The following is a 27,969-nucleotide window of genomic DNA, read 5'->3' as shown; positions in this document are numbered from 1 at the left end:
TTTGATCAAAAGAATATATCCACATATTAACATGAAGGAACACCTGAACACTACATGTTGCAGTTATGTGAGATTGCGTGGAAACTAGTTAGCAAGCGAGCACAGAAGTTTAGCTAAAAGTCATGACTAAATGGTCAAAATAACTTCCTAAAAGTCATGACTAAATGGTCAAAGTAACTTCCTAAAAGTCATGACTAAATGGTCAAAATAACTTCCTAAAAGTCATGACTAAATGGTCAAAATAACTTCCTAAAAGTCATGACTAAATGGTCAAAATAACTTCCTAAAAGTCATGACTAAATGGTCAAAATAACTTCCTAAAAGTCATTACTAAACAGCAGAAATGGGTAAAATAGCTAAAAGTTAAAGTAACGGTTGAAACAGGTATCTTAAAGTAATGGTTTAATGTAACGCAAATATAGAAATAGTGAATGGTTGAAACATTCAGCTTAGTAGTAGTAGTAGTAGTTTAGTCATGACTTTTAGTCATGACTTTTTTTTTCCACTTATTATATCTATCTGTAAAAATTCTGTCTATAATAATAATAATAGCCGCCTGTATATATATACTCATAGTACATATTCACCTGTAAACTCTGTAAACCATTAGTATATTATGCTATTTGCACATATCTGTAAAAATTTGCAATTATAGTAATATCCCCCAAATTCCTAGCTGTAAATCTTGCTCACAATACTTGTTATCTATATTTTATATTCATAGGACAAACCCATCTGTAAAACTCTGTTTATAATAGTATTCTTTTCTATATTTATTCCATACATATCCATGTCCTGCACTTACGGAACCATTGTATATCCTGCACTTACTGCTATTGCACTTCTGGTTAGACCCAAACTGCATTTCGTTGCCTTGTACCTGTACCTGTGTAATGACAATAAAGTTGAATCTAATCTAATCTAATCTAAGCAGTAGCAGTTGCAGTAGCCTAGAAGGCATGTAGTACTAGAATTACTCACCAAACCAACCTTAATATTGTCAATTGAATAAAATGATTAACAGTACACCATTTTTTATATAATGAATAGTACTAAACATTTGGAACATCCATTGTGAATTGGGGGACAGGTGTTCATCTGACAGGGCTGTGGGGGAGGGGGGGGGGGACCTTAGACCAAAACAAGTTGGGAACCGCTGGTTTAGGTGATCCCCTGATGGACTTGCTTTCCCCTTGAATGCTCCTCTGCCTTTGGTTGGGTAGATCCAGTCTGTGTCTGCTGTAACTGGATGGCTTTCTGCAGGCCTCCAACCAGCCGAGGCCTGCCAGGTAGCCTGCATGTTCTGCTCTCTGCTTCTCCAGATACTTTAAGGGCGCCTGCAGTCGGAGACTGAATGTGCTTTAGTGGAGGTTTAAATCCCAGCACTGTGCGGCATGCTCTGTTGATTCTATGCAATGGAAGACAGTATTTCCACATGTCAAACATTGGAAATCCGCATCATCAAAAGTGACTAATTACGACATCTCAGTGCTACTAACTCTAGATTTCTTTAAATAATCTTTTATGATCTTTGACTTGCCAAGCATTTGGAAATGCTTGTAGGAGACAGTCCCTTTTGATTCAATTAGATTTTTCATCTTTCCTTTCCTTTTTTTCACGACACACTGATTAGTTTCTTGCCTCTTTCTGACCTGAACTCTGTTTTGGATTGCTTCTCCACAGCCCTGATGAGGACTCATGTCAGAAATTCATCCCTTTCATCGGGGTGAGTAACCTCTCTATTTCCCCATTTGCCCTAAATATTCACCGTGTGTTGATTTTGTTGTTTTAGCCCATATTTGATATTGACTTAACACATAATAATGCTTTCTCCTGTTTTGAATTCTGCAGATCGTGAAAGTTGGCCTCGTGGAGCAACCATCTGCAGCGTCAGGCAAGCATTGAGTTTGTAGAGGGATGATTGACATTCAAAAAGATAGATGTAAAAAAGTATTAAGAATTCTTACACAATTTGCACACTAACCGACACCAAAGCACCCAACTAAATGAGCAAATTTCTCCACCACTGTGTGTGCGTGTGTGTGTGTGTTTGTGTGTGTGTACTGTATATTTAAAATTTCCTCTTTTTTTTCCCCCTTTTTTTTTTTCCTTTTTCTTTTTTACAAATAACTGATTGAGTGTTTGCTCCCTCAGGAGACTCTGATGATGCAGCACCTCTGGGCTCCTCGCTGCTCTCCTCCACCCCTCCACAAGTATCACCCGCACTCAAAGAGGCGTCGCCCACCCCTCCCTCCTCCCCCTCTGTTACCACCAGCTTCTGTGCTTACAGGTAGAAAAGGGATGCCTGCTGAAGAGCTTCAATTAAATACATGTTTAAGCAGGCGTTACATTTTTCTGTCGTGATACATTATTTATTGATTTTTCTTCGTCAAACGCTTACATATTTTCTAAAAACATGTTTTCCATTTTATTTGGGATAATTCAACAAGATGGGAAATGCATGTATTGGCTTTCTTGCAGAGAGTTAGATGTTACAGTAAGGTTGATACAACCCTAATGTCTGTACTGTAAATATGAAGCTACAACCATCAGCTGGTTAGCTTAGCTTATCATGAAGACTGGAAACGGAACGGGGGGGGGGTAGCCTGGCTGTGTCAAAAGGTAAACAAAGGTTGTAAAAAAAGATATATAGATTGATATTTTCAGATTTAGCTTTAACTCTTCTGTGTAAGAGACTCAATGAAAGGCATTCCCCTGACATCCAGCTGTTGTCTGTAGTTCTGCAGGTCAGGCAGAACTGATGGGGCTTCAGGTGGACTACTGGGTGGCTCCAACCGAAAGGAAAAAAGACATGGAGAAGCGGGACTCCTCCTCCAAAAACACTCTGAAGTGCAATTTCCGCTCGCTGCAGGTCAGCCGGCTGCCAGTGGGGGGTGCAGAGGCGAGCCCCCAGCCCACCATGTCCATGACTGTGGTGACCAAGGAGAAGAATAAGAAGGGTAAGCTGCACACCCACCGGTGTTGTCCAGGTGGACGGATGCATGCATGTTTCTTTGGATGTATTGTTTTCTGATCACAGTGGGAATCTTAAAGGAATAGTTAAATTACATTTACATTTTAAAAGCCACAATTTCAGAGATCAGAGAGAAAAATGTGGAATTAGGCTCTAGTATAGTGTACAGTGTTGTAGCCAAGACCACCTTAACCGAGACCAAGTCATCACCAAGACCAGAGTGTGCCGAGACTGAGACAAGACCAAGGCCAGACCAGTGAGAGTCCCACACTGCATGCCACGGTAAACCGTGGGAAATACTAACCATAGGCACTCCTCAAATTGATCTGAAAGATCCACATTGCCATAAAATACACCCACAGAAAAATAAGAATCTTTTTCATTTACCTCTTTATTGTCATAAGTGTATTATGATTAAAGCCTTGATAAAAGGCAGTTGTGGTTTTTGAAATAAAAATCCAGTGTCCTCGTTGTCTTAGACCAAGAAAAGGATATCTGGTATAGGATATCCACAGGACTGGATGGGATTTGAATCATATCTTTAACGAGCCAACCTCAAACTTTGCACCAAACAGCCAACTGTTAACCAAAATGTAATCCTGAGAGACCTGAAAGATTCTGAACCCCTCATTTACTACCAGCATGCATCCTTGTTGTTCCCTTCTGCCAGTCATGTTCCTGCCAAAAAAGAGCAAAGACAAGGAGGTGGAGTCAAAGAGTCAAGTGATCGAGGGCATCAGCCGGCTCATCTGCACTGCCAAGCAACAGCAGACCATGCTGAGAGGTACGTTGTCTTTACTACACATGTCCCCCCCCCCCCCCCCCCCCCCCCCCCCCCCCACCCCAACCAAAAAGAACGCACAGACATTCTCAGACGGATTGCAGATGATTTTTTCTGATTTTGTATTCCTCAAGATGTAATAGTTGAGTCTCACACAGTAAAACTGAGAAAATCTTACTATCGGTCAGATTCTGACCAACACCGAAAAAAAAGATGTAGAAACAGTACATGTGTGTGTGTGTGTGTGTGTGTGTATATGTGTATATATATATATATATATATATATATATATATATATATATATATATATATATATATATACCCACACACACACACAAAACTAGGATGGCACTCGGAGAGCGCAGACATCTGACTAGACCAATGGTGCATTCACGTGCCGGATGGTCCAGGAACTAATTCCTTTACATTTTTCCGACAACACATGAATGCAGCACAATTGCCCTATATTGCAAAGGTAACGAAAGAGAAAAAGAGTGTGTGTTTTGGCTCCCTTATTCGGATCTGCTTCAAAATGTAATGGGTTCTCCTTGGCTCATGCTGCACGCTTCACCAAGTATCAGGAAAATCGGGCAGTTTATTTTATTTTTTTGCAATCCTGCTGACAGATGAACACACCAACAAACAGACATAACCTCCCACAAGCATGCCTGCATAATATGTTGGCATTTTTAAGTGTACTTTTGTATCATTTGCCAGTATGAATGCTCTGTATACTCAAACCTAAGGGCTGAAACTTGGGAATCGACGGAAAATGAATCAGCAACTTTAAATAAAATAACTGACTGCACGTTTGAGTTGTGTAGAAGAAAAACATCCTTTGGTTTCACCCTCTTAAGAGTGAGGTTTTCTTTGTTTTACAGATGAAATATCTTTGGGTTTTAGACTGCAATAATAACTTCAGGCTCTGGGAAAATGTGATGAGCATTTTCTTTTACTACGTTCCGATAATTTAGAGACTAATTACCTTTAGATTTTGTGGATAATAAACAGTTGGGATTGGGTTGTGTAGTTGGGTTCTTCTGGATGCCATGTCCTCCAGTAATGAATGTGCTGTTATATAGTAATGTTTGTCTTGCGTCTCTTCCTCTGCAGTACTGATTGACGGCGTTGAGTGGAACGACGTTAAGTTTTTCCAGCTGGCGGCACAGTGGTCCTCACACGTCAAACACTTCCCCATCGGGATCTTTGGACACACAAAAGGCCCTTACTAGCAGCACCTAAGAAACTAAAAAACACTGAGGAAAGCCCCCCCCCCCTTGCCCTATCTTCCCTTTCCCCTGTGCCAACAGCTTTTAACCCCCTCCTCCTTACTTCCCCTTTGCACACTTCTTATATTCTGCTTTCTTAATTTAAGCTCCTGCTTTCAGCTGTTGCATTTGTCCAATTATTTAACCTTTTTTAAAAATTTCTATTTATGTAAAAGTCTTGAGGCAAGGCTGCCAAGGGAATATTTCTTTACTCAGCTTTTTAAAAAGATTTTAAAAAAAATCCTGCTGATGTTTTATAGGCTTTTGAGAAAAAAAACTAATTAAATAGTAATTAGACATTACTTCTTATCTTTAACATATTGTACGAGTACCTGTTTTTTTCCCCCTCTTCCATCCTATTTTATTTGAAATCGGTGAGGCTGGTTTCAATCACTTGGTCGCCACATTTAATCTAGAATAGCCTATATATATATTTAAAAAAACTGCTGCCTTGTAAGGAAGTGGAGGAGGCTCATCTTATTTTCTAACCAAGATGAAGGAATTTGGGATTCTCAACTTCAGAGACTATTGTCGATTGATCGTCTCAACCCTGAAGAAGAAAAAAGTTAACGCCCCGTGAGCTTTGGCTCTCTGCACTCAATGAAGAAGTCTTATGTGCAATAGAATGAATACTGTGTGAATGCGATTCTCAAGAATGACCTGGCACTGATAGAAGATTATACACACTGCAGTTACTTTCTCTTCTTTACTTTCTCCTTCTGCTAAATTGGCTTGAGGTTTAACTCCAAAATGAGACATCTGAAAAAATAGTCAAATGGAGTCAAGAAAATTATGAATAGCACAAAATGAACTGCTTTTTAGATGGTAGAATGGACTGGAAGGAACACATTTACATTTTGGGAAATGTGCTTTCTTTGTGAGCGTTAGATGTGAGGATCGATACCAACCTAACGTCTGTACAGTAGAATTTGGCTAGAGCCAGCAGCTGGTTAGCTTAGCTTAGCATAAAGACTGGAATCAGAGGGAATCAGGTAACCTGGCTCCGTCCAAAGGTAATGAAAAATGCTTACAAGCACCTCTAAAGCTTGTTAATTTTCCCATTCATACAAAAACCGGCATGTAAAAAGACAACGTTGTGGTTTTACGAGGGGATTTACAGAAAGTATTCCGGCACATAACCCCCACAAAAACCACAACTTATCATTTTATGGGCTACACTTTTTACCCTATTTCCAGTCTTTATATGATGCTAAGCTAACAGACTGCTGACAAACAGCTAGTTTTGCCCTGATCAAAAAATAACAAAAATCCACCTACCAGCATCTGTGAAGCCCAGTAATGAACACATTATATCTCCTTTGTACAAAAGTCAGAGTGTTAAAAGTTGTGGTTTTACTTTGAGCCAGGCAAGCTGTTTTCCTGTTTCCAGTCTTTCTGCTAAGCTAGGCTAAGGTAAGCTAATCGCCTGCTGGTTGTAGCTTCACATAGCTCTGAGAGTCATCTAGCTGTTGTTAAGAAAATGATTTTAACATATGTTAAGATGAAACACATTTGAAAGAGTGGTTCCTCTGTAAGAACTAGCTTATCTAGCTTTTTTTTCCGTCCTACAATGTTTATTTTAGAAAACTCTTTGTCCTCAAGCCCCACACTCCTCGGAAACACTCCATATCTTTTTTTTTGCTAAAAGCAAATGTTACTTTTGCCAAATGAGCAACTGCAACTGCAGCTCACTTATTACCTGTGTGGTATTATAGACAACTTCATAATGTAGAGGTGAATGTATTGACGGTACCTTAATGTAAAGCACTTTTAAATGTTTGTCCATTATAGCTTAGCGTGTGAAGCCTACCGGAGGAACCTGCAGGCTACTGTGGTTCACAGACGCACATAGACAGACACTGTGTCTGCCATTATATCTGAGCTCGACAACAGCACAAGCATCGGGGACATGGCATAGTGTATATGCAAAACGACCCAGGCGTCTGGATCTTCTCAGTGCTGTGTGATATCACTTTATGTTCAGTGTGAGGCCTCCCTTTTGGACTATTTAGATTTTAGTTTGATATTCTGTGAGGTTAGCTTACAACATGTAGCCTACGTGATGTTAACATTTCAAAAATGTTCTGTCAGTAGATTTTGCTCATGCTTTTGTTGACTGTTCAGTGTAAAACTAAAAGTATTTTGCTTGTTAGATTTGTTTCAGTAGCAGTTTCATCATAACCTTTGCCAATTTCTTGATAAGTGCCTAAATTGCTTAATTTTGACAAATCAACATATTGTGTCCCTTGCTAACATGGTGCTGATTATGGTCATACAACAACAAAAATATCTTAATACAGTGCATTGAGTACGCAGTATATTGTTCACTGGAGGGAGGGAAAATCACAGTTGGCTCTCAAGCACGGGTTTGAATCAATTAAAAGAAGACTACATCCCATTTATGTTTAGCAGGCATTTGTTGAACTCTTTAGAAAATGTTGTAGATGTTTTGGTTTTTAATGTTGTCTCAGAGAAAGGCTTGTTGAAACTGAAAGTTCCCTTAAGACTACCACTGTAATCCCAAAATTTGGAGTAATAAAACTACTATACACACTAAAATGTACTTTTCTTTCCACATGTGAGTTGTTAAGTTGAGCTCTCTTTTCTACACGTGAATATAAAGGCAGATATATGATCTCCAGTCTGTGAAGGCAACATGAGTAAGCATGAACAACCAATAGAAAGTAATGTTTTAATGAAAACCATACTTTTCCTGAGGTTAAAAAAGAAAACGTATTAGTCATATCTCATGCTCTGCGTCAACAGAACCGCTACTAGAATTAAAGTCATGAATACACTTTGAACTCAGCTTTTAAACCAACAAGTGTTCAGAAAAAAATTATATTTGAGCAGCTAAGATTCCATTAGGTACCCTTTACTTTAAAAATTAAGATTGAGAACATACAAAAGCTAATAAAACATGTTTTGTTATAAATAATATTAAAAAAACATGGCAACTATTTTGAAATTGTTTTAAGTCAATTTGAATGCAAACACATTTTTATGGTACAGCTGGACAATTTTGACTATTTACTATAACTTCAATTCATTGGTAATAGCTTTTGTACAATTAGTTGGACAAAAGAAACATTGTAAATGTGTCACTTTGGGCTCTGGGAGGCATGTCTCACTATTTTCAGAATGCTTCCCAATTAATCAATGAATCAATCAATGGAGAAATTAAACAGCAGATGAATCCATAATGTAAATCATCACTGTTTACTATCACTAGCTATTCAAAATAGTTTTTTAAAAAAAATCTCCACCTTAGCCTACTATAACAATAAAATCCTGCTTTTTACATTAATGTATGTGTAGTAATAATCTAATAATACAGTCACAAGGGCAATTTTTCTGCACTTCAGTGTTTTTTCTTTTAATACACTACATTTCCAGCATGATTAAACATGTACTTTCACACAAGCATCATTTTTTAATGCAGGACTTTTACTTGTGGACGCACAGGCCTAGTAAGTTTTTTATACTTCCACCACTGCCAGTTTCATACCACACCATGAGTTTGCTTCAACCTAAACTGTGACTGGTGGTGAATTTAGGTACACTTTAGACCTCTGGTAGAAACTACTTGGCACAGGTTTAATGAAAGGAGCCTGTGGTTGTAAATGAAAGTGGGGTAACGTTAGGTCCTGGCTGGTGATGCTGAGTGACAGACAGGGGGAGAGAGAGAGATCCTCCAGCGGAGCAGGAAGCTGCTGCTGGGACTGCCGAGAAGACAGAGGAGGGACAAAACAACGTCGACACCAGCGGGCAGGCAGCGGGGCTCCACCATAATGTAGACCAAACGGAGCAAGAAAAACCGTGAGCCACATCAACCCAACAACTAGATGTCCACGGTGCAGTGGTGAAGACAAAAGGCAGAGAGTATTTTTTGCATGCTGGTAATGAAGGAGCTAAAGGGCTGCGGTATGCGCTCCTCAGTGGGCTTTCTGTCCCGCAGAGAGCTGACTGGGCAGCCGCTCATGAAGGAAGAATTCCAGAGACGCAGGATGGACGGGTGCACCAGCCTCTACAAGAAAGATATGCTCGGACACTTCGGCTGTGTCAACGCCATTGAGTTCTCCAACAACGGCGGAGAATGGCTCGTGTCTGGTAAGTTGACAAATCCCTCTTCCCTCTGGCTGACACTGTTTTAATTTGTTGTAGCATGCTAACGCTAACTAGCCGGGCAGTCAGCTGAATCTCCCTCTGGGCTAGCCGATGCTAAGTTAGCCTAGCTAACCCTGCTAGCTCGCTTACGTCAAACCATACAAAACAGCCAGCAGCTCAGAGAGCAGCAGCCCCGGACCAGTCCCATATGACAGTCCAAAAGCCCATCACTGTGGCCTCTAAGTGCACATTATTTCTCTAGGATGGGTCTAAACATGTCTGCCTCCTGAAACTACAAAGCTATTTATGTCCTGAGAGGATTAAAACCCATCATCTGGCCTAGTATAACAACCTGAGGCTTGCCGTTTTTGGTCTTACTTTGCACAATAGAATTGCTGTTATATAACTTTCTACATTTAAGTAACGTTATATTAGCTGGACTCCCCTTAACTAGGTAAGTAACATTGTTAAAAGGGCTGCAAATAACGTAGATAACACAATAATTGATTAATCAATATATGTACATCAAAACTAAGAATAATAAAAATAAGTATATTATATTATTGGATAACAGTTATTGATGCGTTGGAGTGTTACATCTGTTAAAGGTGGACCTAATTTTAATTACTCATACTAATACTTATATACACATATTCATATATGTATATATACATTTTAATAACATATTTATTTATACTTATGGTTGTAAGTGATCTTAGATAGATAAATAAAAAACTTTATCCAAAGTTGTAACACTATCCCAACTTAACCTTTCAACAATACATCATGATTTATTTGTTGTTTTATAGTTTGTAATATTAATCTGAATCTGCAACCACTAACTAAAGTTTCAAATAAATGTGTTGCAGTAAAAAGTCAAATATTTGCCTCCAAAATGGAGGTTAGTGGCACAAAATTGAAATAACTCAAGTAAAGTACAAGTACCTTTTTAAATGGTTAACTATTAATCAATTACCGCAGTAGTTGCTGATTAATGTTGTGTCGATCCACTAAGTAATTAACCAATTGTAGCTCTAAATCTTTTCATTTTGTTGTGATTTGCTGGAGAGTTTAACCTCTTCAGGTCTCTAGAAAAGGATGGAAATAAAGCTAATCTGAGAAGGGAAGATGAACTGCTCGCAACTCTAAGACGTATGCAACTCTTGACAGGGGGTTGTAACTTAATCCAAAAGTTTAGAATCAACTGCCCTTGACTGTAAAGTGCATCTTTGTAAGTTGGTGTTGTGAATCCTTGTTGTCATGTCCTCAGGAGGAGATGACCGCCGGGTGCTCCTGTGGCACATGGAACAGGCCATCAGTGCTCGGTCCAAGCCCGTGAAGCTGAAGGGCGAGCACCTGTCCAACATCTTCTGCCTGGCCTTTGACAGCACCAACAAAAAGGTCTTCTCTGGTGGTAAGAGAAAAGCAAATCTATCTCAGATCTCTTTCACAACAACAAGGCTTATTCCTCATCCTTGTCCTTTGACCTGTGCTGCCGTTTTTGTGGCTTGTCACTGTGGGGGCGTGTAGGTAAAAGGTAGATCTGATTAAATGAGAACTTCATTGCAATTTAGGGTCCAGCAAAGCAACTGATTTAGAATGAAAAATCAAGGAGTGAAATAAGAGTTAAAAATACAGATCTTAATTGCAAATGGACCGAAAAGAAACCTTATCTTAGTTTTGTTTTACATCGTCAAAAAGCAAATGATTATTTAGAAGAAATCCATGTATCAGTCATTAAACAATGGATACTTGATCTGCATTTAAGTGCTTGCAGAAGTGTGGGGGTTACTTTATTGCACATTAATGGTGTTGGATGGGAAAATCCCAAATTCTCTAACATGATTCGCTGTTTGCAAGATTGAATGTTTACACTATACTATGTGCTTATTGTTTTCTCACACATATGTATATATATATACATATTGTTAAAGGTTAAGTTGGGATAGTGTTACACCTTTGTATATATATACATTATTTTGTTATTATTGTATGTTATTGTCTTGAATATTATGGGTATTATTTCATCTTGTTTGAATTCTTTGTCCAAGCAAAATATACTAAAAGTAAACATAGTCATTATGCAGAACGGAATGCAGAATTATATTTTTTGATAACAGTTATGGATGCATTGGAGTGTTACAGCTGGTAAAGGTGGACCTCATTTAAATTACTCATACTAATACTTATATACTAATACACATATGTACTGTATATTAGCTGTATGTTTTTTTTTTCAAACTAAATAAAAACTGTTAATCATTTAAAAAAAGATAAGTTGCAAATAAGTTGCGAGATAAGAACATTTATAATAGCGTAGTGTATCAAGACTTTGTTGATAGATAAACAGCTAACCACACAGTTTAGTTTTGCATCTCAACAACGATGGAGGCTGAAGACGACAGCAGATCATGTATCCGGTGCACCTGCATTCCTTCACCGTTTGTCTGTTTTTGCAGGAAATGACGAACAGGTGATTCTTCACGATGTGGAGAGGTGGGTCGAGTAAATGAAACAACACTCAAATTTTGTAGCATCAAATCATTTTTAATGTCCTCGTGGCCACGTTGAACGCTCGGTTACCAATGTATTTGCGTTCACACTATTAAAGCATTTCACATTGTTGTGCCAACAGAAGGGAAACCCTGAACGTGTTCCTGCATATTGACGCCGTGTACAGCTTGTCTGTCAGCCCGGTCAATGACAACGTGTTTGCCAGCTCATCTGATGACGGCCGCGTTCTTATCTGGGACACCCGTGAACCGCCAAGTGCAGGTAAGTGGAGGAGGCATACATGTTTCCTGTAAAGCTCATTGGCTGGTGACAGCAGTAATAACTCTACAGTGTTTCCGCTTGAATTTTTTCCAGCAAATGACAAGTCAGATAACTCGCACACATGTACGATATGATTTCTCATAGTGTAAAAATATATATACTGCTGTTGTGTGATGCTTACAGTGGATTAACCCTTGCGTTGTCTTCCCGTCAACCATTAAAAAAAACGTTTCGGGGACTTTTTTTCAACATTATTATTGCTTTTTTTCCAACATTTTTGTCAATTTTTCAATGTTGTGGGTACTTTTTTAAATGTTTTTGCCCAAAAAAAATGGATATTTTTATTGTTCCAATTTCAGCGTTTTTTTTTTAAATGGCCTATTTTTTGTGCCAAGAAAAAAAAAAAAACTGAAAATGGGTCAAATTTGACACAAGAACAGTATGAGGGTTAAGAAGTGCTTGTACTAAAAATACATAAACATTGTGTGGCCTCAACCACTTAAGTGTCATGCACTGGAAGTTAAATGAATAAAAAAGGAGAAGAAAAAAAAAAAAGTTGCTGCTCAGTCTGGTAAAAAAACACTGAGTGTGTAAAGTTAGCTGATTTACATGAAAACTACCTCGTACAGCGGCCCGAGGTTGCTCTCTCATCGAACCTGGAGCTTCTCGTAGGATAGATAGTCCACTTTGTTTGGGGTGGTGTATTCACATTCAAACTCATTAGTGATAATAACCATTCACTGTCTTTATGGTTGTAATTTACACATTGTATTTTAAAGGTCTCCGCTGGACTGAAAAGGGTGTATAGTACCTCATGACGGGACTTAGTGAGACTTGTTGATAACTTTAAAAATGCAGTGGATCATCTTGCATGACGTCCACATCCTTCTATTTTTGAAGCCTTCCTTGTGACCAAGTTGGCCTAATAATACATTTAGCAGTAATCGGTATTCCATGTCTGCCAGCAGGATTTGTATGTCAGGCTGTTACGGCACTCGCAGTTTGAAAATGTGAAAGTTACACACAAATGTTTGGCGCTTGTTTGTTAGTCGAGCTGTCTCTTTAAATAAAATGCCATCAGCCTGCCAGCTGTCATGATCTGGAATAGTGGTTGTGTCATTTTACTTGTTTAATGCTTACGTGTTGTATTGTTGTAGTTTATCTAATTTTTTAACCCATCAACCTGTTCGGGACTGCAGATGAAAATTAGCCTAACCGTCATTAGCAGATGGTAAATTGATAGCTTATTAATCTTTAGTTAATTGTCATTTAACTAGCAAACTGTCCTTTTACTGTTAAAAGCAATTAAATTCTAATTAACTATATTAATAGTACTGTTTATTTATTGTCACACACATTATATCCCTCAGATACTATATTAGGTATTATGTAATGATTCAAAAAATGTTGGTAAGAAACCATTTTTAAAACCTCTATAAACATTACATTGATAGATGGACCAGATATTCCTAACACGTTGTTAAGGGTTACTAGTTGGTCTGTAAATCGTCTATAAACAGTGTCTGGATGGTTATTATGAAGTTGCAACAGATGACTATAATACCTTGTTAAATAGTTAATACATACTTTGTAAACCATCTATAAACATTATCTGGATGGCTATTGTAAAGTTGCGACTGATGTTTTCCACAGTTAGTTGTTGGTTAGTGAGTGCTTGGTAAAGGAATGATACATTTGTTGCCCTTCATTGAATCATATTAAAAAAATACATATATGTATATAGTTGTAGGTGAGAAAAAATGCTGTAAAATAAGAATGCTTTCAAAAATATAAATGATTGTTTATTTTTATCAATTTACAAAATGCAACGTGAGCGAACAAAAGAAAAATCTAAATCGCATCAATATTTGATGTTACTACCTTTCAAACCAGCATCGATTCTTATAGGTACACTTGCAAAAAGACGGGCAACATTAAGGATCGTAGACGCAGTGGTCGGCCAAGGAGACTTAGTGCAGCAGATGAAAAACACATCAAGCTAGTTTCCCTTCGAAATGGGAAGATGTCCAGCAGTGACATCAGCTCAGAGCTGGCAGAAACCAGTGGGACCAGGTACACCCATCTACTGTCTGGTAGTCTGGCCAGAAGTGGTCTTCATGGAAGAGTTGCAGCCAAAAAGCCAGACCTCTGACATGGAAACAAGGCCAAGCGACTCAACTATGCACAAAAACATATTAACGGGGGTGCAGAAAAATGGCAGCAGGTGCCCTGGACTGATGAGTACAAATCTGAAATATTTGGCTGTAGCAGAAGGTAGTTTGTTTCCCGAAGGGCTGGAGAGTGCTACAATAATGAGTGTCTGCAGGCAACAGGGAAGCTTGGTGGAGGTTCCATGCAAGTCTGGGGCTGCATTTCTCCAAGTGGTGGTGGACATTTGTTCCTCAATGCTGAGAAATACAGGCAGATACTTACCCATCATGCAATACCATCAGAGAGGCGTATGATTGGGCCCAAAGTTATTCTTCAGCAGGACAACAACCACAAGGTAATTAAGAACTATCTTCAGTGTGAAGAAGAAGAACAAGAAGACTTGGAAGGAATGGCATGGCCCCCACAGAGCCCTGATCTCAACATCATGGAGTGGGTCTGGGATTACATGAAGATGAAGGTTTTTAGGAAGATCTGTGGTCAGTTCTCCAAGATGTTCGGAACAACCTACCTGCCGAGTTCCTTCAGAAACTGTGGTCAAGTGTACCGAGAAGAATTGATGCTGTCTGGAAGAAAAAGGGTGGTCACACCAAATATTGATTTCATTTAGATTCCTCTTCTGTGCATTCACTGCATTTTGTTAATTGATGAAAATAAACTATTAACACTTCTGTTTTTGAAAGCATTCTTAGTTTACAGCATAACTGTACTATACAAAACGGTTAAGTATTATATTGTGTTATATAAGTGAATTGTAAGCAGTTGTCAAGATATTTAGCTCGACACAACAGATGTAAATGTCATGGTGGTGCTAGTTGAACATTCATGGGATCCCCAAAGTAATCAGGAGACATCGTCTGGACACCATGAATGTACCACGGTGGTGAGATCTTTCAGTCTGAACCCAAGTGGTGGACCGACGGACCGATACTGTCAGCCTGAAAGTGTTAATAATCTTGTAATCCTAATTCTTTAAAAACCTCCTCTCTTCCTGTAGAGCCATTCTGCCTGGCCAGCTACCCCTCGGCCTTCCACAGCGTGATGTTTAACCCTGTGGAGCCCAGGCTGATCGCCACAGCCAACTCCAAGGAGGGAGTTGGATTATGGGACATCCGCAAGCCGCGCAGGTTAGGCCTGTTCCCTTTCACCTTTTTAAAGTTCCTGTCTCTCGACCCAGTTTTCAAGAGGAGATTAAACCCTATTGTTACCCTCTGGGGATTAACGTTTATTGCAGCATCACTGAAATATATTGCAAATAAAGCACAGTGGAGGTCATGAAAACAAAGACACACATTATAATCATTCAAGTTAGTAAACATACAAAGCATTTAAAGTAGTAAAATAACTAAAAAAACATTTGTGAGGTTAAATAAATGCATGCCACCAATGATATCTTCACTTTAGAAGTTTGTAGTAATGTATTATTCATGTTTGTGAATTCAGGTACATTGTTACTTCGATGTCATGTGTGACCGAAGGTTTTATTAAATCGTTATACTGTTTATAATATTTGAACGGCCATTTAAACATGTGTTTTCATTCATTTGTAAGTTATTTGTAAGCTTTGGATAAAAGCGTCAGCTAAATAACATGTACTGTAATGTTCAGTCAGTCGATGAGTTGTTTGTATCCAGTGTCCACCAGGGGGCACTGTTGTCTTACTGTTAATCTTATCACCACGGGTCCTCTGTGTGAGGCATGGATTATATACTTAACGGTGTATGGTGTGAGGCCAACCTTCTCACTGCAAAACCCCAAATGTTTCGACCAATAAAACACAACTCGACAGTGTGTGTCTACACATCCCCCGGTTTGGTTAGGTTTGGTTTACTAGTACACAAACGACAACACGGCCAGTAAAAGTAAGCACTGAGTCATTTCTCCTCCTCCACTGTTGGCTCTGCCTCTCTGTGGTGTGGCCATGTTAACAGTTAGAACAGTCATCTCACTATTCAGTTTAAAATTAGCTTCTGGTTGAAGAAGTGCATTTAATGAAATACCTGTTGCATTTTAATTAAGTATTGACAATTACAATAAACATTACAGCATATCTACTGATGGTGTGTCAGATAGCATTAAATAGTTTTTTTCTCTGTGACAAAATTATTTTTTTTTATTTTGAAAAGTGCTTTACAAAGCTTCAAAGCATTGGAATATATACTGATCCTTCTACGGTGTGTGTGTGTGTGTGTGTGTGTGTGTGTGTGTGTGTGTGTGTGTGTGTGTGTGTGTGTGTGTGTGTGTGTGGTGTGTGTGTGTGTGTGTGTGTGTGTGTGTGTGTGTGTGTGTGTGTGTGTGTGTGTGGGGTGTACTTCTCTGTATGTTGTCATCTTGATCAATGTTTTGTTCAATGGGGGGGGCAAAGAGAAGTAGATGTCCATTCCAAAGTTTTCACTTTGTGATTGAGGCAGATTGAAAACCACAAAAACGAGACTTGGTGCATACACGTTTGACCTGATACCTGTAGTGTTTTCCTTCCTTCTGTCCTCTCAGCTCATTGCTGCGTTACGGCGGCAGCATGTCCCTGCAGAGCGCCATGAGCGTTCGCTTCAACAGCACGGGCACCCAGCTGCTGGCCCTGCGCCGCCGCCTGCCGCCCGTCCTCTACGAGCTGCACTCCCGCCTGCCCAGCTTCCAGTTCGACAACCAGGGCTACTTCAACTCCTGCACCATGAAAAGCTGCTGCTTTGCTGGGGACAAAGATCAGGTGGGTCATCACATCGTACCAGTCCTAACATAAAACATAATAGTCATAGTCATAATTACAAGTTGAGATTATAGGAACTTGGTGAATCTATCTAATAATCGGGATATCTCTGCACGTGTGTCCCCACACATGCATGGGACAGCAGCGGGGACGAGGAGTTGCTGCATTCCTAGAACTAGAAGGCTCTCTGATTGCTGTTCCCCAGCTACCGGTGTCATATATGCCAAATAGTGGTCACCTGACAAAAACTGCTTTCTGTCTACCCTACATTCAAATACACTCGTACACCGACACCTGTTAAATGAATGACAGGGCTCTTGGGCTCCCCGGCGCGTTGCTTTGTTCCCACACCACTACCTGGATGTGAGACGGCTAGACAAAGAAAAGGGGACACGAGGAATCTCTAGGTGAGCTGCAGCTGAGCAGAGACTGATTAAACTGTGCTTATACTGTAGTTAGATAAAGTTGTGGAGAAAATAAATACTGGGAACCAAGCAATCGGCCAATTCTGAACAAGCACACGCTCCTAACGGGCATTAGTAAAGTAAAATGACACATACTTAGCAGAACAGCAAAAAGAAAAACAAGGCAAACAGAATTTGAGATTTCTAGTCGATTTCTAATGTATGCAAACAACCAACCACCTATACATACAGGGAAATGTATAATATATATATTACGGCTGTCAAAATTAACGATTTAACGCAAATTTCTTTTAATGCCACACATTTTTTTAGCGTGCGATTAATCACGCACATTGTGTGGTATCGCTCTGTAGTTTGGGAAATCAGGAAGCCGCAGCGGTGATGTTGTGGACAGTGTTTTCAGCTTGGCGACTTTTTTCGCCAGATTTTAGCGACTCTTCAGACGCTCTTAGCAACTTTTAAATATATTTGAATATATTCCCATTGTAATTCATTCCCATGCATGCAGTCCACATACAGATAAAAACAGATGAAATGTGTGATTGAATCATGCGTGTAAATAGGACACTCTTGCAATTGAAATTTTTAATTTATAAATATACTGTATGTCTGAAATTTTCCCATTTCATGCACATGTGCAGCCATAAAAGCAATGTCTTGCATGGAATATATTGCTCTCAAGAGTGTCATTTAGCTCCTGGTAGACGGAAACAAACAGTGGAGACATTGTTTTATCTGATGTGGTTGCTTAAAATCTGAGGAGAATATTGGAAACATGTGGGCGGAATCGAAATAAAAATAGAATGAGTGTGGGATTAGGACTTTTCTTAGTGCTGGAGGAAGACTAGAAGCTGCTGGATCAGCCAGTGGCCTCCCGTTGGTTCTCCTCAGACATGACATCAGCCTGCAGCCATGTTTATTATCCGAACATTATGCTCGGGTGTCAGGGGAGCTCCTGGAGGGGTTTACATTTCAGATCCTATAAAAAAGAAATACTGATGTATAGAGCAGCAACTTGATTATTTTCATTAATGATTAATCTGCCGATTATGTTCTAGATTAATAGGTTGGTCTTTAAATTGTTACAAAGTAGTGGAAGACGTCTCTCCCAGTACCTCAAAGTCCAAGCTGATGTCTTCTCTGTATTTAAAAAGCCGAAACGGCATTTTCAGCCATTTTGCATCAAAAATTAGTTTAACGATGAATTGATTATTTTTCTGCCGATCAACTAATCAATTAGTCGACTAAGTGTTGCAGCTCGAATGGTGTAGTATCCCTCATGCCCTGTGTATGTGGCTCTCAGTACATGTACAATGTTAAAGGCCCAAGCAGCAGCTCAGGGTTTTTATCATAAACAGTAAATTAATAATAATAATTATTATTAAATTAGTCTTTATATGTATATAATTATTTCTGACTTATGATGAATACTCACCATTTTTATTGTTTTGCAACTGTTATTTAGAAGTAGACGTACTCATGTAACCAAGGATGAAGCTTTGGGGTGTGGTTATTAGAGAGGTTCTGATACTGATTTCTGATTTCCAGGACTTGCATATTGGCCAAAACCCTTTGTGGAACATGAACAAATACATACAGAGAATAAAAGCCATGCAACTGTCTTTTATTATCTGGTTTAGTCAGTCAGTCATAAAAGAAAAAGAACATAATTAACTTACTTTTAATTAGAGCTGTGCGGTATATCGATATTATATCGACATCGATAAATGAGGCTCAATATCGTCTTAGAGTTTGGCTATCGTAATATCACGCTATGACATAAGTGTAGTGTTTTCCTGGTTTTACAGGCTGAAGTACAGTAGAGTGATGTCATTTCCTGAACTTTTGTTTTATTATGTCTTTACACACATAGTCACTGTATCCACAATATTGGTAAGTATTTATGAAAACTCTCATTATGTCACTGTGTCACATTGTGCCGCACCAACAGCATTGATGCATTTGGGGAAAAATATTGTAGTGTTTGATTTTTTCCACATCGCCTAGCTCTATTGGAATGTGCAGAGACTTGCATTTTAGGCAGCATCCCGGGCATTCTGATTCCGGTATTCCGGAACAATACTAACGGTTCATTTGGATTTGATTTGAACGACAGTCAATCAGTAGTCCAACATGCTAATGTGGGTGCTGAATCCTTGAAGACGTATAATAAATTATCCGTTGGACAGATCATCCAAAGTACACTGTAACATCCTTTTGAAAATCTTGTTTTTGCTGACCGCCAGTGGTTTAACTTCTTAAGTGTACTCCGTGAACACTCTTAATCAGTGAGCCATTGCCTTTCAGCCTGGTATAAGTAGTATTAATAACCACTTCTTTTTTTTAATTCTCATTATAGACTAAAAGCTGCAGTGAAACAACCACTAGAGGCCAGAAAACTCCAATGCCTTGTAGAGTTTGGCCATACAACCATACATATTTACTGTTACATGATATAAATATGTCAACCAGAGATATTGCTATATTGTCTATAGCAGTGTTTCTTAAATTGGGAGTACTGCAGCGGGTAGCTGAGATTTATAATTTAAAAAATGCATAATTCCTAAAATAGATAAACACTATAATAATTAATGCATTTAGTGGTTCTTAACATTTCAAATGTATCATTTAAGTCTTTTTCAGTTATAATGTTTAGTAAATCAGACAGTTATGCAGCGCTGCATTGTGCCTCTTTATACAGGCATTTTATTCTACCAGAAAGGTTTTATTCTGCACAGGGAGTACTTGGATGAGAACATTTTTCAGAAAAAATAAAACAAAATATTGATAACAGTATGAGAAGCACTGCTCTAAACCATGGTAGCTATTTCTTTGATATATCTGGTTGTATTGGACCGTTGTGGGCAATATTGTAAGTCAATGATCATTGATCAGGACCGTTTTGTGGCAATACTGGATTTTAGTTCTGATTTTTGCACTATTTATAATCAACTATTTTATCATTTAGTGATTTTCCAGAAGATGTACTAAAAAATGACTTACACTGTGACAATTTGATTGATATCCCCCCCCTTCTACTGCGTGTGAACTTACGGGCTAAGTGGTATTTTGGAGGGCTGTGAGAGATGAAAACTGGAGAATTTCTTAAACCAAAATGGAAACTTTAGAACCTTTATGGCAAATATGTCATGGAGTGTAAACAAAGGATGTGTATGTTAGTAAGTACAGCACAGTGTAGAGGAAAAGAGAAGAGGTGGCAAAGGGAACTAGAACCTGTGAGCAGATGATTTTTCTTTATCCCCCGATTGCTCTCACAGCACAAGCGTTTTCAGAAACGTCCTCATGTAGACCGAGAACCGCAGACAGCAGAGGATTTTCTCAGAATGATGTGAAAGCAGAGGTGCAGGGTGACGACTAACCACACAAAAATGATGGAAAGGAAATAGGGGGGAGTTATGGGTGTGACATTCCTGCTTGACGTGTCCTCTGGGAACTGGAGGCGGAGCACCCAGGTGTTGTGTTCAGAGTGGGTTCATGTGCCCTGGAGCTACAGTTCTCTGAGTTACTAGAAGGGCACTCAGAGAGAGCATATCTAAATAATTAGTGTATCCGCCCTGTGATCCCACCCGCTCGAAAACGTAATGGGTTTTTCCTTGCCACATGCTTCACCCTTCCACTAAGTTTCTTGGAAATCCGGCCAGTAGTCTTTCCGTAATCCTGCTGACAAACAAACCCAAACTTGGTGAAGGGTAATAATGTGATTTTTCATCACTGCAGAACATTTTATGTTGGTTTCTTTTAGATAAAGACATCTAACAGAAAAGTAGTACAGACACTCGAGCAAGTCCTTGAAAATACAGAAAGGGAATTGACATTTGTTTGTATCATCGGCAGATAAAAAGGCCGAAAAATAATTCCTAACTTGTCGGAATGTCAGAAATCCAGCAGCACGGGACAAAGCCTAAAATTAAATGTAAATAATTTAACAATCACGCGCCTCCAGATGGTAAAACAAAGCGCGACAGACACTGCAATTGAATAGAAATGGGCTAAAAGAAAAGAGTATAAATAAAGGAGGAAAATATTTTTAAGAAGGAACATTCTGGTGTGGATGCTTATGAAGTCAGTTTGCCTTTGCTATGGCTGTGATTGAGACGGGCTGGCCACTCTGCAGCACATATGGTAGGAACACTGGCCGAGACAGCATTGGACAGCTGGACACTCCTGCCTGGGTTCGAACCTGGTACTTCAGATATTAGTCGGTGCAAAAAAAGTCAGCTTCTAGTCCTTTGTTCTCTGTAGCTTATCCCCTCACTCTGGCTCTGTCCAAACTTACCTGAAGCGACAGCTTTAAGTGGAACCATCTGTTCAAAGTCTCCGAACAGTTCAGACGAGGAGCAGGAGCCGTGTTGGGGGGTCCGACTGTCATCACACGTCGAGAGCGTGTTTGATCCTCATTGTGTGACCAAGTGCTGCGATAAGATCCTGTGCTTTTAGACAAGATATTGTGCGTACGTGCGTGCGTGCGTTTGTATTCTCTAAATGATACATGTCATTTAGCTGACGCTTTACCCAAAGTGACTTCCAATTAAGTGCTTTCAACCCTGAAGCTGCAGACTCCAGACAACAAGTACTAAGTGCAGGTACATTAGCTCTAAATAAGCAAAACTACAAAGAGCCACGTGAAAGAGCCGTTTCAAGAAAACATTCCTGTTTTTATTTTCCCCCTCAGTACATCTTGTCTGGGTCCGATGACTTCAATCTCTACATGTGGAAAATCCCAAAGGACCCGGAAGAAGGTGAGTCCCTTATTCTTTGATTCTTTCACGATACATAGGATTTGTGTTGTGATTTTATTTATTGCGATATTAGAACTCTTGCGACTATGGTATTGAGTATTGCGAATTTACTTTTCCTTCATTTCTAAAAACGAATTGTTTTCTAAAAAGAATGCACATCACATTCCATTTATATCATTTATTAAGAAAATGTTCTGCTTTCGCTCTGTTTTGCTGGAAATGGATATGATGTAGCATCAGCGGTACCCTATAAACAGAAACTATTTAGGTGAATCATTGGTTAAAAAAAAATACATACAAAATATTGATTCTGGGGAAAATAATCAATTAAAAGAATCGGCACAAAAAAAGGAAAAATCACAGCACATCACGTGACAAAGATTGAATCAGCTAGTTCCCATGGTGAGAGAGTTCATTTTCTTCTGCCCACTCTGTGAAATAGTTAGTTTTCGTTTGCGTTTTTGGTTTGTTTAAGTTGACACTGTTTATCATAGAAAGTTTTCAGGACCATATTTTGGTGACTGCTGCGAGGTTAAAGTCAGGGTAGACTGTGGCCCAGTTGGCACAACACTCTCCCCCCCCCCCCCCCCCCCCCCCCCCCCCTTTCTCACTTAACGGTCCTGTCATAAATTAAAGGTGGAAAAGCCCACAAAATATCAAAAAAAAGTCAGGTAGGCAAAACAACATGATTGGCCTCCATCGCTGTAGTTTTCAGCCCAGAGAGAATGATGGACATGTCTGTGCTCTTTGCCAATGAGCCTCGCCCAGACTGTGGTTTGCCCCCCCCCCCCCCCCCGTTCATTTGGCCACAATATACTTTCCAGCCTTAAGTAACTATCGGGTATCCTATATCAACAGTTTGTCTCTGCTTGTCTAAGTTCAGTTTGGGTTCATACTCGTATCGTAGTGCATCAACCTTTCTTGAGTTTAAATGTTGTCACCAGTCCAAAAAGCAAAGGTAAAAGCTGAAAAGTTAAAAATACCTGCTCCACATGCAGTAGGCTTACAGTAAACACGCCTCAAATGTAATTATTTTGGGAGGAAAATCCCAAAAATGAAACAATCCAAGAATGTGGTCGTTTGTAGCTCTGACACATTTATGGATTTCTTATTTCCCCTGGAGTTACTCACACTGAAAATATGTGCACTGGGCCTATTTGGTGTCAGACTAATAGCATATTATGAGGATGACATTACTGCCGTATTTCACAGTCTGTAGTTCTGTTCTGAGGCGGGCTGAATAATCATCTTTTGTATGGCTGGATGTGTTTGTTTTGACGCTGACTTGTATCTCTGTGACTCTGAGCTCATGTGTTGTGTCTGCTAGCACCACATTACACAAACTCCCATCATGCTCTTTCTTCTAGGAGGAGCTGGTCGTGTGGTAAACGGTGCTTTCATGGTCCTGAAGGGTCACCGCTCCATAGTGAACCAGGTTCGCTTCAACCCTCACACCTACATGATCTGCTCCTCCGGCGTGGAGAAAGTCATCAAGGTTGGTCCATGAATACCACTCCCGTGTTTTGAAGGAAGAAGTCACACTTTTGAACGTTTTTTAAATGAAAATGTTGAAAATTTGAAGAAAAGAAAAAAAGCAGCCGATATAGCATCCTTGGTTGCTATAACAACAGCTTATACTATAGTATTCAAGAGTGCACTGTGGAGCGGTGCTAGATGAAACAAATCGTCGAGCGAGCTAGCTACTGCTGACTCTAGATGAAACAAGTTGCTACAATCGCCGTTCCCTGGGCTCCAACACGAGCACAAGTCTATCTATCGGCACCTTCTCTAATTTTTCATGTTGCTATGGAAACGACAGGTCTCGCTTCTCCACTTGTCATTAGTCAGCTGTCAAAAAAGCGTTGACGTAGTGTACTTTTTTTTTAAAGAAAGTTTGACTTTTTTTTCTTCTTCTTCAAATAAAGTGGGCATTTAAAAAAAAAAAACAGGATTGTTTTTGAGAACACGGTATACCCCATAGGGGTTGGATTGGGAACTGGAGGGTTGCTGTTTCAAGTCCCCATGGAGAGGTGCCAGTTAGCCTCCTGGGCACTGCCAAGGTGCTCTTGAGCAAGGCACCGTAACCCCCAACTGCTCAGGGCGCCTTTCCATGGCAGCCCCCCCCCCCCACATCTCTCCATTTAGTGCATGTTTAGGTACTTAGCATGTGTGTAATAACAACAGAGTTAAAACGTTGTAATTTCCCCTTGCGGGGAAAATGTAACAAGCATACATCATTACTATCAGTATACATTATAGGATTATATTGTAAAATGGATGCTGGCAGCTTAAAAAAAAGACACCAAGTTCAAACATGGCCTTTTTTTCGAGGCGAGTTACAGAGAGGTGAATCTTCCATCCCATGCAGCGTCAGGATGAGGCAGTGATAGAGAACCTGTTCTCTAAGTGGGCAGACTAAATCTGAGTGTGTGTCCTCGGATGTTCAGACAGTAGACGTGCCCTTAAGTGAGACATTGATCTCCAATGACACGACGCAGTCACTGCCTGAGCTCTTCCCTCTGTGGAGCGGGGAATGAAAATAGATGGATTTCCCCCTATAATTGACTGTCATCTGTAACAGTTGGGCAGTCATGAAAAACTGGGTCATGGGAAGCCATGAATGGTTCCACAGATACAGTATTCCTGAAACCAGAGCCAGACTGTGATGGACCGCCAGGCTTCCTAGCCTGGATCAGAGTACAGTGTTATTGCCAACGCTTTCACTGTAGCTTAACCTTGAGTAGGCTGCAACATCAGTTTTATATTTTTGTAGTTAAAATGCACAACATTAGGATTTTGTTGGAATAACAGTAGCACACGGCAGCTGCATGTGCTCTACAGTATTTCTGAGTCACTGTTTTGTCCCGCTGCTGACCTTTATGAATAAACCAGGCAGCATTTGAAGATGGCTGAATGTCCCACTCATTATTGACTGACTGACTGACTCAGTTAAAACCAGACAGTTCTCTTTCCGTTCATAGAAACACAACGCACTAAGGATGTAACCATACACTCAACTCCCGATTCCATGGGATTCACAATTTATTTTATGTCCACAATACAATTTTTTTTTTTAAACAAAATGAGCTGCAGACAAATGACTGAAAACATTTATTTATTTATATAAAGTCTGCAAAACAATCAAAGTACAACTGAAATTGTAATTTTTTACAAAAATTAAATACAAAAAATAATAATTAGGTTTTCAAAACAAATTCCACATCAAATTAACTAAATAGAAATCAAAGGTCTTCAAATAAATTAACTAAGAAGAGGCCGTGATCTCTGAAGTAAAATCCAATAACAATAATAATAATAATGTATACTTATGAATACTATTATTTCCGCTATGGGAATTTACAACTTACTCTCTGTTGTAATTACACACAGGCCTGAACACATGCACTAAATGGAGAGATGTCAGAGTGGGGGGGGGGGGCTGCCCATGGAAAGGCGCCCAGAGCAGTTGGGGGTTCGTTGCCTTGCTCAAGAGCACCTTGGCAGTGTTTCTGCTTCACCCTTGCTTCTGGGACGTGAAAATAGGGGTCACTTTTTCTCCATAAATGTTTTTTATTCTGTCATTCTGCCTTCTTATCTGTCCAACTTTAAATCCTTTTTTCTTTGTCTCCATCCTCTCCCTTTATCATCCTGTCCTCGTAACTTCATTCCTCCATCCACATCTCTGTCCACTATTCCTCCCCATCGGTTTCTCCGTCCGTCTCAGGTGTGGAGTCCCTACCAGCAGCCCGAGAGTCTAGGTGACCTGGAGGGCCGTGTGGAGGACAAGTCCCGCAGCCTCTACACCCACGAGGAGTACATCAGCCTGGTGCTGAACAGCGGCAGCGGCCTGTCCCACGACTACGTCAGCCAGTCCATCCAGGAGGACCCGCGCATGATGGCGTTCTTCGACTCGCTGGTGCGTCGAGAGATCGAAGGCTGGAGCTCGGACTCTGACAGCGACCTGAGCGAGGAGGCCATCATGCAGCTCCACGCCCGGGGACGCCGCGCCACCAGGGCCACGCCCACACCTCCGGCCGCCGTCTCTGCAGCCGCTCACCCCAGCGACTCAGATAACTCGTCGTCGTCCTCGCTGGCTGGACCCGACGCCTCCGGGGGGGAGGAGCGGGGCGCAGCGGGGGAGCGGCCGAGGAGACGGAGCAGGCACCAGCGGCATCAGTCCGGCTTCCTCGTCAACGAGGACTCGGACTCGAGCGAGTTTTGGCTGGACCCCATGCCCCGGCCTCGCTCCCCGAGCCCTAGGGACAACTCCACACTGTCCAGCCCCCCCTCTTCTCCCTCGCTGCCCGCCGGAGCCTCCAGCTCCTCCACTTCCTCTTCCAGCTCCAGCAGCGACGACGAGGAGCGGCGTAGCGCGGTGAGGCGGCGCAACGTCACGAGGCGGCGGCGCGCGCAAGTCGTTTCCAGAGCCGGGGATCGGCCCGAGTCCGTGCAGACTCTGTTTTCGGCCATGGACTCCTGCAGTTACCCATCGATATCAATCGAAGACCTGTCCTCATCGTCCGGCGAGGCGCAAGACTCTCTCCAAATCAAGCCGAGCGCCTGCGACGCCAAAGATGAGGACAAATGTCTGAGCCCTTCGGACTTTGTCTGTCTGAGTCCAGTCATGTCCTCGGAGAGTCAAGGGAACGAGGAAGGGAGTGACAAGCTGGATGTATTTCCAGCTCCGTCTCCGCGCTCACTGGATGGACGCAGGACTGAAGGCAGCGCTGCTTTGGACAGCTCTGACAGCGGAGAGGCTTGCAGCAGCTCGGCAGCTTTAGACAGTAGCTCTCCGAGCCGGCGTAGCCCCGGGGTGAACGGGCGACACCGGACTGTAGCACCTCACGTGAGAGAGAACCTCCACGTCTCCTCAGAATCAGAGGAAGAGCCTGGCGTTCTCCCTGAAGACACCCGGACACAGAGAGGAAAAGGCCCGGCGCAGAGCGCTCTGAAGCGGACTCATGTGGGATCAGAGGAGGGCGAGTCAGGCTCCTCTCCCTCAGAGAAGAAGTTCAAAACATAACGATAACTCTTCTTCATCTCGGAAAGAAATCGTTAGCTAACAGACTTAATTTAGGAAGTGGGTTTTGTATGGGTTTCTACAACTCAGACTTTTCTTTTTTTCGCGTCTCGTAGTCGCGCGCCATGTCATATGAACTCATGCTGATTACGACCACGAGACGTTTAGGAACTAAAAACGAAAAGAAAAAGAAAGTGCCGTTAATTTTAGTTTACAAACAAATGATTCGGACAATGTCATCCTTCTTTTTGGTCAAACCAGGGATGACATAAAGCTAAAATAAAGAAAAACACAAGTTAAATATTGTTGAGAACTAATGGCGTTTGAAGTGAAAAGCATTTATTTTCCTGCAGCATCAGTTGTTGCTCATGCTCTGGTTGTGGCAGAGAGCTCCACCCAGGATTTGAAACTCCTCCAACCATCACAAAAGAAGAATGTCTTATGGAGGACAAAAGCTTTGCAGCATTTTGTTTTTATTTGTACCGTTTCATACTGAGCGTAAATCTAAATGGGCTTATTTTCTTTTTAAGTGATTCTCTGTTGAGACTGCTTCAGGGTGTCTGAAGAATGGACTGACTGTCTGTGCGAAATCTTAAGGAGCACCACTTGTTTAAGCTGTGCATTGAAATGATGCTTTCACTGTCTCCAGCAATTGTTTTTTGTCCCATTATCCAGCCCCTGGGTACCATTACAAGCCAGCGCTCGCTTTTGTTTTCTTGCAATTAAAGAATAATTTGTTCTCCAGTGGCAACACCACAGCTTCTTCCTACGGCTTTGCTGATTCACAACAGAGTCTGAAATATTGACTTTTCCTGACACCCATCTGTCTGAAGTGAGGGGGAATTAGTTATTTTGCTGTATATCTGAGTCCTTAACTACTTGTTGCCAACAGAGTTACCGTGGCAACACAGCTTCAACTTTCCTGTGAAAGAAATCTGTTCAGCTGGTTGTGAAGAGAATTGTTCAATCAGTTATTACTATAG

At 40.7% G+C, this 27,969-nt stretch overlaps 2 protein-coding genes across 6 annotated transcripts in view; both read left to right on the top strand.

Annotated features, from left to right (window-relative positions):
• Positions 1-7,586, top strand: part of pacs2 (phosphofurin acidic cluster sorting protein 2) — a 66,009-nt gene extending 58,423 nt beyond the window's left edge. For all 5 annotated transcript variants that reach the window (XM_032499712.1, XM_032499711.1, XM_032499715.1 and 2 more), the window contains 6 exons: positions 1,684-1,726; positions 1,852-1,894; positions 2,155-2,290; positions 2,740-2,960; positions 3,645-3,758; positions 4,869-7,586. In XM_032499712.1, coding sequence (XP_032355603.1) covers positions 1,684-1,726; positions 1,852-1,894; positions 2,155-2,290; positions 2,740-2,960; positions 3,645-3,758; positions 4,869-4,987 — 676 coding nt within the window. In that variant the 3' untranslated portion in view covers positions 4,988-7,586. The remainder of the gene's footprint in view (positions 1-1,683; positions 1,727-1,851; positions 1,895-2,154; positions 2,291-2,739; positions 2,961-3,644; positions 3,759-4,868) is intronic.
• Positions 7,587-8,640: 1,054 nt separating this feature from the next.
• dcaf5 (ddb1 and cul4 associated factor 5) lies at positions 8,641-27,733 on the top strand. The gene is made up of 9 exons (XM_032499718.1): positions 8,641-9,133; positions 10,401-10,544; positions 11,590-11,626; positions 11,766-11,905; positions 15,072-15,201; positions 16,568-16,781; positions 21,900-21,966; positions 23,334-23,461; positions 25,691-27,733. The coding sequence occupies exons 1-9, from the start codon at positions 8,917-8,919 to the stop codon at positions 26,987-26,989; spliced, it is 2,376 nt and encodes a 791-aa protein (XP_032355609.1). The 5' UTR covers positions 8,641-8,916; the 3' UTR covers positions 26,990-27,733.
• Positions 27,734-27,969: the final 236 nt, after the last annotated feature.

The sequence above is a fragment of the Etheostoma spectabile genome, chromosome 20, assembly GCF_008692095.1.
Source record: "Etheostoma spectabile isolate EspeVRDwgs_2016 chromosome 20, UIUC_Espe_1.0, whole genome shotgun sequence".
Lineage (NCBI taxonomy): Eukaryota > Metazoa > Chordata > Actinopteri > Perciformes > Percidae > Etheostoma > Etheostoma spectabile.
This window is presented reverse-complemented; position numbering and strand designations above follow the sequence as displayed.

Coding starts and splice junctions, on each gene's coding strand:
- dcaf5 (XM_032499718.1), top strand. CDS start 8,917: ATGCTGGTAATGAAGGAGCTAAAGGGCTGCGGTATGCGCTCCTCAGTG. Junction 10,545..11,589: donor CAAAAAGGTCTTCTCTGGTG/GTAAGAGAAAAG, acceptor CTGTTTTTGCAG/GAAATGACGAACAGGTGATT. Junction 11,906..15,071: donor CCGTGAACCGCCAAGTGCAG/GTAAGTGGAGGA, acceptor CTCTTCCTGTAG/AGCCATTCTGCCTGGCCAGC.